A 15,819-nucleotide genomic window follows, 5' to 3' on the forward strand; every position below is an offset into this window, starting at 1 on the left:
CCCCGGAGGAGGCGCCGGCGGATCCTGGTAAGGGCTTCTCCCCCCGACCCCTCTTAAGGCAGTAAAAGTGATTCTGGCATCCTTACGGCAACAGCTGCAGCAACAAACCCTTTAAATTATTATTTAAATCATCATTTCTTTTCAATGCTTCCTCATCTTCCTGCCCAGCAACAGCTGAGGTAGAATTATGCATCAAGGGCAGTTAGAGCTTCAAGAAGTGTCTTTTATACGTTTTGACCTGATGCAAAACACCTGCGCTGGGCGAGGTGAAGCTCACTTACGCATGAGTACTGTGTGGTGCCAGGGAAATAAAGGTTATTCACAGCCTGTCTTCAGGTAATCTTTCTTTCTTTTTCAGGTCTCGGAAACTGACAGGCTTTCCTACGTGGGGAATAACTTTGGCAGCGACGTTTTGAAATGTAACTCCCTCTGCAGGTATGGGTGGTTAGGAAAGTGGGGGCAGGAGATGGAAGCGCAGGAATTTCTCAGGCACAGAGTTCCTGGTAGACTCTGAGAAGTTCTTATGGAGGCTGTGATTAGAATCAAGAGTGTTTTGACAGGAGGCCCCAGCGTGGGGCAGCTGGTTGTTTGTGCACGCTGCTGTTCCTTTGGAAGCTGCGATGCTGCGTACAGACACAGAGTATTTGAAAGGATCTTGTGCAGGAAGGAGTGGGGAGGTCATTTTGAAGTACCTGAAACACAGGAATACCGGCTTTGCTATTAGGAAACTAAGAAATTAAGAAGTTGTCAGGACCATCATCTGCTGCCCAGGAAACCCCTGGGTCGTTAATCACCGTTTAACTTCAGTGCCACAGCACAACGCTGCTATGTGAAGTGATGAGTTCATGTAGAACTTGGGTGCTGTGCGCAGGAGAAGGAAGTGTTGGTGAAATCACCAGCCTTTATGTGTCCTGATTTAAGAATGTGGCCTTTGTGGTGTTGGGACAGATCCCCCATGCCTCCTACAAGCGGTCTGTGTGTCAGGTCTTTCTAGTTTTGTAATAGAAGAACCACCAGGTGGGTGGAGAGCCCCTATGAAGTAGACTTGCCTGGTTACACCCAAAGGTGTTTCTTATCTCCTTTGGTGCATATTACTGCTCCTGCCAGCCTACACAATACTGAAATGTGCGGAATATGCACGTCAGGTTCCTGGTACCCAGTGCCCTGCTCTGTAAACCCACCCTGGTTGCCCCGTGTGGTTTCCTCCCATAGCTCATCTCCAGCTGGGCTGCACTCACCTAGAGGTGTCTAACTCATCAAAGTTCTGGTGGGGATGGAGTGAGGAGCAGAACTGTATGAAACTCTTGAGAAGAGGCGGTGCTTTCAGATGGGAGTGCCCCAGTGCTCCTGTGGGCTGAGTAAGACTTGAAAGGAGGACGCATCTCTTTACAGAGAGGGTTGTCCAGCTCTGGAGCAGGCTTCCCAGAGAGCTGCTTGATGCCACGAGCCTGTCAGTGTAGAATAAGTGTTTGCACAATACCCTTAATAACATGCTGTAATATTTGATCAGCCCTTTAGTGGACAGGCAGTTGGGCTGATGATCATTGATGGTTAGATGATCGTTGTAGGTCCCTTCCAACTGAAATAGTCTACAATTCTCTAAAAGGAACTGGTTTCACCTTTACGAATAGTCAGTCAACACATGCTAATACTGATCTTTGTTCTCTCTGAGAAGTGAAACCAGGAGAGCTAGACCTTCGGATGTATCAGTCTTCAGTTTAACGTGCCGTAGCTGAAAAAAGGCACCAAGATCTTTTTCTTCTTGAGTTTGGACAGATTAGTTTAGTTTTATTAAATCATGTGGTACAGGTATCAATGAGTTATAAGTGTAGGCAGATTTAGCGCTCTGATCTCTGAACACTAATTAAGAGGTGGTTTTAGTGGCTTACATGGCTCTTGCCTGCACCTCTGGAGATGCTGAGCTGTGGAAACCAACCGGGCAAGCTGAATGATGATGGATGTTCACCTTCAAGTGCTAGTTCTGGATTAGGTGCGCACGTGCGTCGGGATCTCCAGAGATGCAGGCAGGACTCAGTTAAGGAATTTGTTGCTTTACTTTGAAGTTATCCCACCCCATGCTTCTGTCCCTTTCCTCCTGCATCTGCTTTGGCTGCACACTGAGGATTTCCTCCAGTGGTCCGTTCCCGAAGCTCTTGGCAGTTGGCAGCCTGAAACTGTGCAATCATGGCTGCTCGGGGGGGTGTAACAGGGAGCAGAAATCACCTCTGAGCGAACAGCCCAGTTTATTCAGAGTGAGCCCGCTAAACTTCTGGGCTTACTGGGAGGGCAGGAGCTGCCCTGAGATCCTTCCTGCCCAGCGCGGTGCTGCGATTCCTGCAGTGCTCGGGCAGCTCCTCCCAGAGCAGGTGCGTAGAAAGAGTTGCTGCGACCAGCAGTCTCTTGTGCAAGTGAGTTTTGTCTTTGAAAGTGGGTCCTGAGTTTTGGGAATATGTGTCATGGAGCAGAGCAAGTTGAGATGCCACTCAGAAGGGATCACATGGTGTGAACTCTGCTGGCTGGGTAAGAAGGGGGTGCAGTTTCTTGATATCCTGGTCAGCATCAGTGAAGGGTGACATGCAGCCCATTCCTAGTGGGTCTTGAGACTTGGTGAGGAGCAGCACAAACCATCTGGGCTCATCCCTCAGACGTGTGGCATGAAAATTAATTTACCCGAGAGAAATAATCCTATTTTAGGTATGACAAAGTCACATTTCTGAGAAACTCTGAGGCCTTAAACTGACTTGTACTAAGCAGAGAACCAGCCACAGGGAATCCAAGTTCTGAAATCACAGGAAACTGCCTAGAAGCACTGAGAAACCAAGGGTCCTGACCCATCAAAAATTCAAAAGAGAATGGCAGCTAGCACTCCAGCACTGAGACTTTCTTTGTGCGTTTTGGAGCTAATTTAGTTGTCTTAAGACTTCTATATTTACTTAGAGCAACAAGTCTTCCTATTTTTTATGTATATGTGTTTGCATATATCTGCGCTCATATATACACACACATATGTTCAAATATATGCACGTATATATACATACAAGCACACATGTATATGCATGTATATATTTTTCTATACATGCGTTGGAGGTATCTTGTTTTACTGTGACTTCTGAACGTGCTTGGAAAGCTTGTATTTGCGAGGTAGAAGCATTGGCAGGGGCTGGGGAATACATGTGGCTCTGCACCGTATGTTTTAAAGCATCATTCCCACTGGACTGTCTCTCCCTAATCACTTGCCTCTGTCCTTCCCAGGTATTTTGTTGGTGTGTTAGACAAGGACTCTGGGCAAATGGAAGTCTATAATGCTGAAATATTCAACATGCAGCCCTTGCTGTCAGGTAGGAAGATCTTGTGATTAACCCCAGCACCACAGTCGCACCATGCTCGACCCATGTGTGCCTCCAGCTGTTACCTGCCTGGTTGCTGACAGCAGTGCTCTCTCTTTTCTCCCTGGCTGGCCTTTCCTCATCACCTCTCCCATCCGCGTAGAGGAAGGAGGGTACATTGTGCTCTCCTTCTAAGGCACTGCATGATGTGAAAAACAGAGTGGGAAGGAAGGTGAAGTTACGGATGGGAGGGTGGGAGTGCTGGAGTCAGTAACAAAGTTGTCACTGTTCAGAGTAAGTGCAACGTTGTCTCAGTATGCTCTGGTGAGGGAAGCCCAGAAAGCGTCAGGTCAAGGGACTGGATCACTGGAAAGAAAACAGCTTTTGTTCAGTCTTCAAAACTGCTTTTTGTCACCAAACCCAGAAGGACAGCCCAAGAAGTTCAGATTTTTTGGAGCTTATTTTCCCCCTGTGCAGCCGGACCTTGGCTTTATAGTAGAAACTGGCCTGCCTTTCATTTTTTTTGTTCTATGTGCGTACTCTTATATTCAATGTGTTCTTTAACTGACAAAGTCCTATAGAGGAGGTCCTGAAGTGATGTGCCAAGTCTTTCAGTAACAGATTAGAGCTAAAGGGATGTCAAATACTTGTCCTGGCTGCTGCAAGCCAAGCATACTAACTTTTGTTCTTTTATAGATAACTTAATACCTGATGACACAAGGGATTATCAGCCTAAGTCCTACAGAGAAAAGGTAAAGTTGAAGTTCTGCATTCGTGTTCTGCTGTGATTATCCAGCTAACAGTGACAAGTGATACTTGTCTGAGAGCCTGATGTTTGGTTTACTGCAGGGTAAGCCTGTGCAGGTTCAGCACTTTGTCTCTGCCTTGGAGGTCTCTGAGACAGTGCTTTATTAGTGCCTACCTTGGCAGTACTTCCGTAATTATTTTGGGCTTGTTTACAAAGCCAGTTACAGTTACTTTCTGCTGCCTTGCAGATCAGTGCTTGTTGCGGGTTGTGTTGTGCCTGGTGAAGTGTTTGAAGTTTTCTTAGAGAATGTGAACGTGGAACAAGTGGGCAATAGCTGAGTTTTCCTCTTAGGTGCAGTGTCTTCAGCTCAGCAGCATGTTGTAATTTGTGTCTCTCTTGCGCAGATGGATTTGTGCATTGAGGCCTTTGGTACCAGCAAGCAGAAGCGAGCTCTGAACTCTCGGCGAATGAATGCAGTGGGCAATGATGTTCTGAATACAGCTGTGGTAAAAGCAGCAGCAAACATTATAGATGCAAAGGGAGTAACAGGTAAGAATCTTGTCTCAGGGTTCAGCAAAGGCAATTGGGAGTACATTTTTTTGTCCCTTGCTGAGTATGGTAGGAAGAAGAAAGGGGTTTCATTTGAATGACAGAGGAAGCAGCTGGTCTAACAGCTGAGAAGGGGACAAATAGATCCTTCTGATGGAAAAGGGATTGCTTCCTTGGTGTGGGAGCTGCCTGAATGAAGGAAGGTTGCTGTGGCATCAGTGTCTGACCCTGCCCATTGCTGGGAGCTCTTCTGGGAGCCCATGGATATCAGTTTACTGAGGTAAGGGTGGTACACTCACTGGGTCTGAACTGAGATGCTGAACATTCAGGAAGGTGCACTGTACTCTGCCTTCACAGTGGCACGTGTGTGGAAAATAGTCTGTGCAGGTCACTGCCCCGTTGTGCCATCCCCACTGCTGCTGTGAGCCAGGCTGAGGACTCGGGCTTCTGCTGTGAGGGACACTGTGGCAAAGGAGTCTGCTGTGGCCTTAGATATTTTCACTGCTGCAGAGAACATTCACTCTCCAAAGCATCACACAGAGATGATGTTTCAAGGAGAGTTGATAACCTGCTGGTGAGGCTGCATCTGTATTATGTTGTCCAGCCTGTGACACTGCCCTGTGCCTCCACCCTGATCAAGAAGGAGATGGAAAACTGACAGAGGAGTCATGGCAGGGCAGCGAGAACGGGCAGGAGCCTGGAGCACACAGCTGACAAGGAGAGGCAGAGAGAGCTGGACTTGGTTGCCCTGGCAAGAGGAAACCAGAGGGGATGTAGCAACAGCCCACACATACCTGAAGGGCAATCATACCCACGGCCTTCTCAGCAGTGCCAACAAGGATCAGCAGCACAAGTTGCAGTGGTCCCTGGACCTTGGGGAGGTGCGGGTGGGAGACCAGGGGAGGCCTCGTGCCTTGGAGAGTGGTGCAGCCCTGGGACAGGTAACCAGGAGGTGTGGGATCACCATCATAGAATCACACATAATTATTGAGGCTAGAAACGACCTCTGAGATCATCAAGTCCAGCCTGTGTCCCAACAGCATCACATCGGCCAGACCAGGGCACTAGGTGCCACATCCAGCCTCTCCTTAAACCCCTCCAGGCACGGTGACTCCCCGCTTCCCTGGGCAGTGCATCCCAGTGCCTGAGCACCCTCTCCGTGAGGAAGGGCTCTCTGAGATCCAACCCAAACCTCCCCTGACGCAGTTTCAGGCCCTCTCGTCCTGTCACTGGTTGCCAGGGAGAAGAGCCTGACCCTCACCTGACTACAACCTCCCTTCAGGCAGTTGCACAGAGTGATAAGGTGCCCCCTGAGTCTCCTCCAGGCTAAACACCCCCAGCTCCCTCAGCCTCTCCTCACAGGACTTTCCCTCCAGTCCCTTCCCCAGCCTCGTTGCTCTCCTCTGGAGAACTCATCCTTGGAGATTTCCAGGCTTTGGCAGGACTAAGCCATGACTGCCCTTGCCTAGTGCTGTGAGCCTCGTGCTCTGAGCAGGAGGTTGGACAGGAAACCTCCAGAGCTCCTTTCTCCCAGCGCTTCTGGGATTCTGAGTTTCTTTGACTATGAATAGGAGAGATCTCTGACTGCAGAACCTGTCAGCTCTCATCCCTTCTGTTCCAGGTAGGACATTGACTGTGCTCTCAGAGCTGCTTTGCTCCACATGGTTGTCCGGTAGGACCCAGAGTGCGAAAACTGTTATTCCGACCCTGCAGGCAAGAGGTGCAGCAGCAACCAGTTTGGTTTGGGGCACTTCTTTCTCAGCTATTTCTCTAGTCTGGTGGCTTTTCTGAATTGTAAAAAGCAGAAAGTTCTTGGTAGAAATGATGACACCTGTCTAAAACCCAGCATACTGAATACATAGCAGGCATATCAGAAGGTTTTGCCTTTCTGTGGCTACTGCAGTGTTCTCTGTACAGTCAGCACTTATATGTGGCAGTAATGAGATAGGGAAGAGCTGTAGCCTTTTCTTTACTACTATCCTAAGTCAGATAAACTAAAGTGGAGTTTAAACCTTTAAAACTCTAACTTTGACTGAATTGTCATTGACCCACCATTGAGTATAGACGTGTTTAGGGCAAGAATTTGGACTGTGATTGTGTTTTCTGTTGTTTTGTTCCCCCGAAAAGGTTTGATCCAGGATGTGGCCCAAGATGATGTACAGAACATCTCCGTCTTCCTCCCACCATGTAATGAAGATGCTGACAAACCAGAAAATGTTTACAAATTTGAGGACAGTATCTTTTTCTGTGACAGAGTGGTTTCTTTCTGGTTTCACCTGTAAGCTACAATGTCAGTGATTTGCCATGTGGGAGTGAGTGCCGATGGATGTGTCAGTGAGGCGAGCCTTCTCCCCTCACAAGCCAAAACTGAGAGCTGGGACATTCTGTTTTGGGATTTAGGGGCCTAAAAGTCCCATTTCCTGCCTCCTTCCTACAGAGAGCCAGATGCTGTGCCTCCCTGTTGGCAGCAGTTCCACTGGGAATAGTCATGAGGTCAGCCTCACAGGAGCAGTGACTTGCGGTCGAGCCACAGTCCTTTAGACACCTTTGTTGCTGGACAGCTTCCAACTCCTGTTGTTATGTCCTGCCTGTTTATACCTTCCTCTCCTCCTTCCCTGCCCCACAACTTCCTAAAGTGAAAGTGGATAGAGCTTATCTCATTCTGGGATGTTCAAACCAGAAGGGAAGGTTGTTTTCTTTAAAATCCTTCCAGTTCTGTCCCCAGCAGAGTATGAAGCATTGCGGGTGCCAGCAACAGTTTTTGTTAACATCACTCCAGAAGAAATCACAAAGAAAGCAGAAGACAAAAGGTAATGCTGCTGCAAACTTCCACGTAATATTTAGGGTGAGCCCTGCGAGACTGCTTTTTCTGTGGAGCAGGATGGGTGTTGCTGCCAGTTCTGCTGCACCTGGGCCGATCTCTTCAGTGTGGAGGGAGGACGTTTGATCCCAGCGTGGCTGAGCAACATCCAGCTTGGGGAGTGTGGGGAGTAGTTTTACAGAGGTGAGGAGGTCGTATGCACAGCAGTATGGCTGTGCTTTGGAGAAGTGATTGCAGAGGAAGAGAGTGGGAAATTCCAAAGCGGAGTCTCAAGGCAGATGTCTAGAAGGTGGAGCGCAGAACCATGCCACGTGTGGTCTGCCTGTGGCTGGGCACTGTCCCAGCCAAGCACCAGCTGGCTGTTGGGGTCGCTGTGGCTGGGCAAGCGGATGTGGATGCACGCCTAGAGCTGTTCAGCCCTTGTGCTGAGGGGCCAAAGTGAGCACCTCACTCCCTGTGCCTTCTGCCTGCCTGTGCTGAAGCAGAGGTGTGTCTGTGCCACAGTGAGAGCCTGCAGTTTCTGCACTACGGGGACCTTCTCAGTAGCTGCCTGAACGTGGTGGGCATTGACAGGAAAACGTGCTCACAAAGCCACCTTCTGGGGGGTCCTTTATAGGTGTCCAGGAAACTCCTCTCAAACAGCATTAAAGTTACAGGTGTGACCTGTCCTCCTGATGGTGTACACTGGTTCCTGGTTCTTTGAGCCTCATCCTCCCCCTCTCTCTCCTTCAGCCATTGCTCCTTTGTTTTAGAGGAGCTGAAGTTCCTGCCTGCTGATGAGAAGAGCAGAGATCACAAAGCCCGATGCCTCTGGTTCCTGGACACTCTAATTAAGTTCAGCTACCTGAAAGTCATCAAGAAGAAGCGTAAGTTTGCAATTCCTCCACTTTTAAGCCACATTCGGAGACTTGGTTTGTAATTTCTGCGGTAAAAACAGGAAAGCTACCCAGAATGAGCTGTGTGATCGAAAAGCTAACTGCAGCAGGTGCTTTTATCCTGCTCCATGCTGAGGTTGAGGATCTCTGTGTTGTTGAGGGCTGTGAGGTCTGCATCTGCCAGGTGATGTACGTCTAGTACTTTTCAGCCCTTTTGTAACTGCCATGTGTCAGGATGGCACCATGGGATCCTCTTGGTAGGAACCTGGGTAGCTTAGATTGGAAATTTTGAGATTCTTTTTAGTTTATTGATAGTTCTGTATTTACAAACATGTTTTGTGATTCACATCTTAGTCCTAAACCAAGAGGCTGGAAGCTATTGTCTCTCCCTCATCCAGCCTCCACATTCAAGGTGCAGGAGTCATACACTACACAACACGTCCTTTATGTCTCTTTTTGTGCTTTTGAGAAGGTTTTCGTCATCCTTTGCTTATTAGGGCAATGTGTGGATCACAGTGATTACACTCTGTTGTGTTCAGAATCTGTTAAAGTGGCAGGAACTGCTGTTCACAAAATATTTTGGTTGACATTTTCAACACTTACCATCTTTCACAGAGCTTGTGTACCTGAGTGTTGCCAGTGCTGAAGATGTCACTGTTAGCATTTTCAGTGGCAGGGCAGTGATGGAGGAGGAAATGGCAGTATCCTCCGGCATTCTGGAGACACAGGAGTTGCCCTGCAGGATGTAGTCAAGGAGGATGTGGATGTGACTAGTCTTGATGTCAGTAGGAACCTCTAAGTGTAGTTTTAGCTTTAATATTTTGTGAAAGGACCATATATTAAAAGACAGGAATCAATTGAAGAAATACGCACATGCACTCATTTTAGATGGTGTAGTATTGAAGTGGGAGATGCCACTTGTAATAAAATAAAAGCTGTTAGGAGCAGATCTGAAAAATGCGACATAGGAATGAAGTGTCCAGGCTCCTTTTAGGTTCTCTCTGTTCCTGAGAAGAGGCAGGAAATGTTGTGTTAATAAATGTGCTGTTGTGACTGCTGGAGGTGGGCAGTATGAGAAAGAGTACGTGTTTTTCATTCCACTGCAAAACCTCTTTCTGTCCTAGATCCAATGGGTCCTGAATGCCCACACATTATTAGCAAGAAACTCATGAAGAATTTCAGTTCACTGACCTACAACAATGGCAGGTGAGGATCTGTGTTTGCTTTGACGGAAGCAGAGGTAAGGCAGAGGACAGCCTGAAGGGCCATGGACACATTACCAGGAAACCTCCTACCAAAACGGAAGGTTGCAGTAGCTTCTCTTGCCTCGCACCCCCAACCCTGTAGAATGTGGGGTCGTGGCTGATGATCGTCTGTTTTAGACAGTGGAGAGTGGATCAGGACAGAGGTAGTGCAGTGGCTAACTAATTTACACTCACATTGTTTTTACACTTGCATCGTTTAATTAGTGTAACAGGGGTGCTTTTGCATTAACCTCAGCATGACTTGACCTATTTCGATTCTCTGTTGAAACCTACCTGGACAAAACTGTGTGCAGATTTGCAGTGGTTAACTTGCCCTGGGCTAAGACCCACACCATTGCACCCATGTGGATACGGCCCAACAGTTCTGCCTGAGCTTTGCCCCGCCAGCAGTGACAAAGTTGTGAGGTGTAGTAAGGTGAGGTGTGGTAAGGTAGGGTCTGATCCTTCCGTGGCGATTGCCCAGGAGAAGCCAGTGCCCCGTGACTGGAGCAGAGGCTGGGAAGCTCCCGCAAGGAGCTCTGCTCTGGCAGCGTCAGTCAGGTGTGTGGTGCTGAGCGCGGCCTCGCCACAGAGAGGGCCTCGGGCAGCTTTGGAGGCTGTCTTAGATTGGATGGCCCTTGGCTGTAGCCTTCAGGTGAAGACAGCTTACAGCTAAGCAGTTATAAATCTGGCTAAATGTTTTCAGCAATCCTGTTGAGTGAAAGCACCAAAATACAAGATTGATAGTATCCTCCCTCTTGCTACAGCGCCTTCCCCACTCTCAGGGAGCCAGCAGCCTGTTCCCTTAGCGAGGGTGTAGCGCTGGTCCTTGGCTGCTGCACAGCTATGCTGCTGCCGTTAATCTGACAGGAGCAGAGAATTTGAGTCCAGATGGAACAGTTTTTGACTGAAGGCTCAAACCGGTGATGCTCCCAGAGGATTACCAGCCAGGGATCTGCTTTGTGTGGATTATGTGTTTGAGGTGCCATTAGCAGTTACACTCGATGGTCTCGGAACAGCTTCCCTTTGCTGTCCTTTTGCAAGGGACCAGTGCACCAGGGACTGAAGCGTTGTTAGTTGGTGAGCTTGCCAAGCCTGCCCAGCAGTAAACAGCCTCGGAGGCCTGCGCTTCTGAACAGAAACAGACATGTGAGGAGGTTGAAGAAGGCTGTTAGGCCCCTGTGGTCAGAGGTCTCTGTTGCTTTGAGCTCCTCTTTAGTGTTGAGGGAAAGTCAGTCATGTCAAACTGGGCCTCCAGTTCTGTCCGCACTTTGTGAGGGTTGCTTTGGGATCACTGACACTGCATTTCTCACGTGTTCTCTCTCTTGCCGTGCAGCGTCCAGAATTTAATCTCTGCATCCATGAAGGCTAAAATCACAGCATATGTCATTGCATTGGCTTTGCACATTAACAATTTCCAAACAGACCTCACTGTCCTGCAGAATGACATGAAGCTCCACGAAAGCAGGTGAGTTGTCTTGTTTGTTCGTACTGGCTGCGATGTGCTGTGATCCTCCTGTGAAGAGCCACTGAGGAGAGAGCTCTGGAGCCTCTCTGGCCCCTGGGCAGGGCAGCAGTACCGGCGTGCAAGTCCCTTCTGTTGTGTGTGGGCTCTGTCTTTTTTATGAATGTATCGAAGCTTTATTTTGAAACCCTGCTGCTGGTCAAGGAGAGTGGTTACACATCTCAGACTTCAAAAGGGCACCTGCTGCAAAGAGGTCCGCAGATGTGTCAGGAAGCTCTTCAGGTATCCTGCAGGGAGGGAAGCAGAGGCAGGCAGCACCAAAACGGGCATCTGGGGCATGTTCCGGGAGGTGACCTGTCTGCTGCCACCCAGCACAGATCATGTCACGCTTCACCTTCCTGTCCTCTGTGCCGTGTCTTCTTGCAGGGCTCCAGGCCCTGCCTGGTGCCAGTCTGGGGGTAAACACAGATTTGCAGCTGCAACAGAAAACTAGAAACCCCATTTTTTCCCCTCACAGTCACACTGTCAGCATGTAGTTGATGTTTACGTGGAGGAATCCCAAGGCCCTGAAATTTACCTGCTCTGGGCTGGGCACCAGGAGGTTAGTTTTGTCTCTGAAATACTGATGAGACTTCAGCAAAGCATCACGAGGAGAGGCTGTGAGCGGGACAGCTGGCCAGAGTACTTGAAAAGCATTTGCCACATTAAGGTTAGTGGAGATGAATGGGTGGAAAAGGGCTTGCAGAGTGAGCCTCAGTGCAGACAACCCTTGTGGTGTTGGCTCCCTGGACTGGTTTCCCACGAAGGCCCGTGCGGGTGTTGGGCAGCACCATGAACTGAAGGTGTCAGCTGGGGCCTCGGCTAGCTCCCGTGGCCAGGGGGCAGTGGTGTCCGTGCCACCCCTCTGCGCCCCTGGGTACGTTAGGAGTTGATGGGAACTGGCCAGCAGGTCCAGCCGACACCAGCTCTGCAGACAGCTTGTTACTGCTGCCGGGGAAGGGGCCGGGTACCCCCAGGGAGTGCTCTGCCTTGCTCAGGAGCATCTCTGCCACCCTGTCCTGTTCTGTGGGCAGTGCTCACCCCAGGGACACCCCAGGTGCTTCCAGACTTGGTCATGTTGGTGTCTCTTAACTGGATTGCTTAGTGGGTGTGCAGCTGTGGGCTCCTCAGACTGTGGAGGGACACAGACCCTTCACTGAAACTGAGAAAACCACTGTGGCGTTTCCTCAGGCTGAGGGATGTAATGTTAAGGTCCAGTGACACCTGGAAGTTGTCAGACCCCTTAGTCACCTCTTGGTTTTGCAAGCTCCCTAGTCATCCTTGATGCAACTACTCTTACCCAGTTAGGTTTTTTATTCTTTGGTGGTTAGTAGCAGGTTTAACAGCAGTGTTTGATGTTGGTTTCCATACTTTTTTTTTTTGAAACTAAGCTTTTTAAGGAAACCGCATTGTTTTTTGCAGCTGATGCCCAGGTTCTGTTGTTAACAGCTGTACTGTAGTTGGGAACATGGGCCATGGGATGCACTTCAGAAAAGCGTAGGGAGGCTGGGACCTGTTGGAAAAATTGAGGAGAGATGCATAGCCCTGAGCCACCTGAGGGGTGATCCTTCCTTGGGGTGGAAGGTTTGACTGAAGAACCCTTCCCAACTGAGTCTGTATTTTAGAGATAATAAAGAAAGCTGGGAGTATTGTGGAACTTGTATGTTCTCAGGACCCCAGCTGAGGCCAGGACACCTATTTCTCTGCAAGTTGCCCTTAAGTAAATGGGTTCTTTCTGTTGGACAAGCCTCCAGATGTGTTCTGACGTGCACCTTCTTGCCTGAGCTCTGAACGCATCAGCTAAGACCCACTTCTTAGAGCTAAGGATGCTGAGTTTTAGTGGCTAAGAGGAGATTCTCTGGCTGTGCTAGGTTCCATTCGTTGTATCTCACACGGGAGATGAGCGCACTGGGAAGCCACCATGGGATGCCAGCAGCAGCAGCTCGGCACAAGTAACACTTACTCTCTCCTGTGGGGAAGTGAAGAGCAGCATTGTTTTGTTTCTCGGGTCAGCTGTCTGTTTTGCAAGGCCACTTGGGTTTATAGTGCTCTCTGAGGTGACGATGCACAGCTCAGTAGCATCCTAGCCTCCTGGGAAGGCTCTACCTTGTAGTGTTTGAATGCTTCCAGCTTCTGTCTCCAGGGTGTCGTTGGGCTGCAGAGAGCACAGCAGGCTCACTGGTGCCTCCTGGCCTACCCCCTGACAGAGGTGGAAGGCAGTTGGTCTTCGGAAGACTCGTGCGCCCCACTGACACAGTGTTTCTGTGGTGTTTTCCAGGATGATGGACATCGCAAAGGCCATGCGGTTGAAGATCTCTAAGGCCAAGGGGCTGCCGGGACTCGAGAGTGACCAGAATCACAAGCTGGGCACTCTTTCTCTCCCCTTGCCTGTGCAGAAGGCGTCAGGGAACCAACGAAAGCGCAAGAAAATGAACTAACATGTCTGGGAGGTCTGAGAAGGGGCCAGACAGTTCGTTTCTCAACTGCTGTTCCGTGCACAGAGTATCATGGAGATGCTTTTGCCTGTGGGATTTGGGTGTCCAGCACCAGCCTCACGACTGGGTTGAAACAGATGCTCACCTCATTAAACTGCTTCTTTTTTCTATTTATGTAGAAAAAGCTGCAATAAAACAATTTTTCTTTTTTTTCCTGTCTGTATGCGGGAAGAAGGATGTAGGTTGTGCTGGAGCAAGAGGACTCGTTTCTCTACCTTTTCATTCATCCTGGGCTGTGAGACTCATTGCAGGTATTTACTATAGGAATCTGGGGCTTGTGAAAAGCTGAGGACTGCCTCCAAGAGAAAAATCTTGTGTGAAATAGGAGCATGGGATGTGGAGAGCAGTCTTTGCTTTGCTCCAGGTAGTCACCTGGGCTTAGTACATCATTCTGGGATTTAAGGGTAACTCCCTTCACATGTTAATGACATGTTAATTCACAGCTCTCATTAGAAGTGACACAAACATCCAGTTTTCAGGGTAGAGGATAATTAGCACTGTGGGGATTAAAGGCTGCAAATAATCAGTATGTTTTCATCACAGAATGTCCAGCCTTCTACTCAAGCAGGGCCACCTAGAGCCAGGTTCCCTGGGCTCTGTCAAGATGACTTTTGAATGTATCCAGTGATGGGAAACTCCACAACCTCCCCAGGCAGCCCATGCTGGTGCTGGATCACCCTGACAGTGAGAACGTTTCCCGATGTTCAGGAGGAGCCTGCTGTGTTTCAGTGTGTGCCCACAGCCCCTGGTCCTGTCACTGGGCACCGCTGAGAAAAGCCTGGCTCCTTCATCTTCGTTCCACCTGTGAGGGATTTGTACACGTGGATGAGATCCCCCTGAGCCTTCTCTGCTCCAGGCTGAGCAGCCCCTGCTCTCTCAGCCTGTCCTCAGCAGAGGTGCTCCAGTCCCTTCAGCACCTTGGCTGACCTTCATTGGACTCTCACCAGTATGTCTGTCGTACTGAGCAGCCTAGAATTGGACCCAGCGCTCCAGGTGTGGCCTCACCCGTGCTGAGCAGAGGGAAAGGATCCCCTCCCTCAGCCTGCGGGAGATGCCCAGCGCCAGCCAGGATGCCCCCGCCTTCTGCTGCAGGGGCACTTTTCTGGCTCACGTTTAGCTTGGTGTCAGCCAGCACCTGCAGATTGTTTTCTGGCAAGCTGGGCAGCCTCCAGCATGTCCTGGCACATGGTGTTGCACTTCCCCAGGTGCAGATCCCTGCAGTTCACCACGTGGAGCTCTGGGAACCTCTGACTTACCCCGGCCTTGTTTTCAAGTCTTGAGTGAAATTGCTCAGAGTGCTGATCTGGCTGAACATTTTTTGTGGGTTTTGGTTTGTTTTACTTCTCATTAGAATCTGGCCTCCTGTGTACCAGCTGGCAGCTCTGACTTAGACTGGTATGAAGCAGTGTTCTGACATATATAATGAGTTTATCCTCTAGCTTACTGCTAGAATGTGTTTCAGATGGTTGACATGGGGCACAAGGAGGAGAACAGACATGGATCACCCTGACAACGTCATGGAGGTTTTGGATGAAAAACACACCGCTGTCACAAAGCTGCTTCTGTGTGCCAACGTGAGCAGAGATGTAGAAAGCAGAGGTGGTTGCCTGACAACAGAGCAAGAAGTGATTCTCTCTCTTCCATGATTTAGAGCTGCTTGCAGCAGAGATGAGGATGTTGATTGCCTCTCTTGACATCATTGCTCTGTGCAGCAGCCTGTTCTGACCGCGTCTGAGAGCAGCACCCCTGGCTTGGAGAAAATGAGTGCTAATTTAGTCCAAATGGAAGAATGACTCATGTGCCATGTGTCTCGCTATTAGCTGTTGCACTTTGAAAAGCAGCTCTTCACCTTTCCGATAACACAGCAGAGTTCTTCGCTATATGGAAAGAAGTGCCAAGGCAGGGATGTGGCAGTGTGGGTGTCACATCCTGCCCAGGAGAGAGGAGGACTAGTGACTTAGATTCATAGTTACACAATGGAGTGGACAATGATGGGACAAGTCTCAAGGTCCATACACAAACATTTATTAATTTCTCACAACGTATAGATTGGACTCACGACAATTGGTTTTAGTTAAATGATACATTAAGGCAGACAATATACTACAACCTAATCATAACCAGGAAAAGACTCATCATGACTAGGCTTCGTGAACAAAGATTTGGGGAGGGCTCTACCCACACTTGGTACAAGCGTGCTGAGGGCTAAAAACGCCGATGCGGGACAGTCCGGTTGCAAAAGGCACAGCGGAAAGTC

The 15,819-nt window shown here is 49.3% G+C and overlaps 1 protein-coding gene across 1 annotated transcript; it reads left to right on the forward strand.

Moving 5' to 3' along the window:
• Positions 1-6: 6 nt before the first annotated feature.
• On the forward strand, positions 7-13,597 carry POLR1E (polymerase (RNA) I polypeptide E, 53kDa; the record flags this gene model as incomplete). The annotated part of the gene is made up of 11 exons (XM_009877311.1): positions 7-27; positions 359-435; positions 3,253-3,338; positions 4,023-4,078; positions 4,479-4,623; positions 6,751-6,858; positions 7,337-7,433; positions 8,177-8,310; positions 9,444-9,525; positions 10,900-11,031; positions 13,346-13,597. Coding segments are annotated over 11 exons (1,098 nt in total), but the record flags the coding sequence as incomplete, so codon positions are not given.
• Positions 13,598-15,819: the final 2,222 nt, after the last annotated feature.

Source organism: Apaloderma vittatum, unplaced genomic scaffold (assembly GCF_000703405.1).
Source record: "Apaloderma vittatum isolate BGI_N311 unplaced genomic scaffold, ASM70340v1 scaffold26139, whole genome shotgun sequence".
In the NCBI taxonomy this organism is placed as follows: domain Eukaryota; kingdom Metazoa; phylum Chordata; class Aves; order Trogoniformes; family Trogonidae; genus Apaloderma; species Apaloderma vittatum.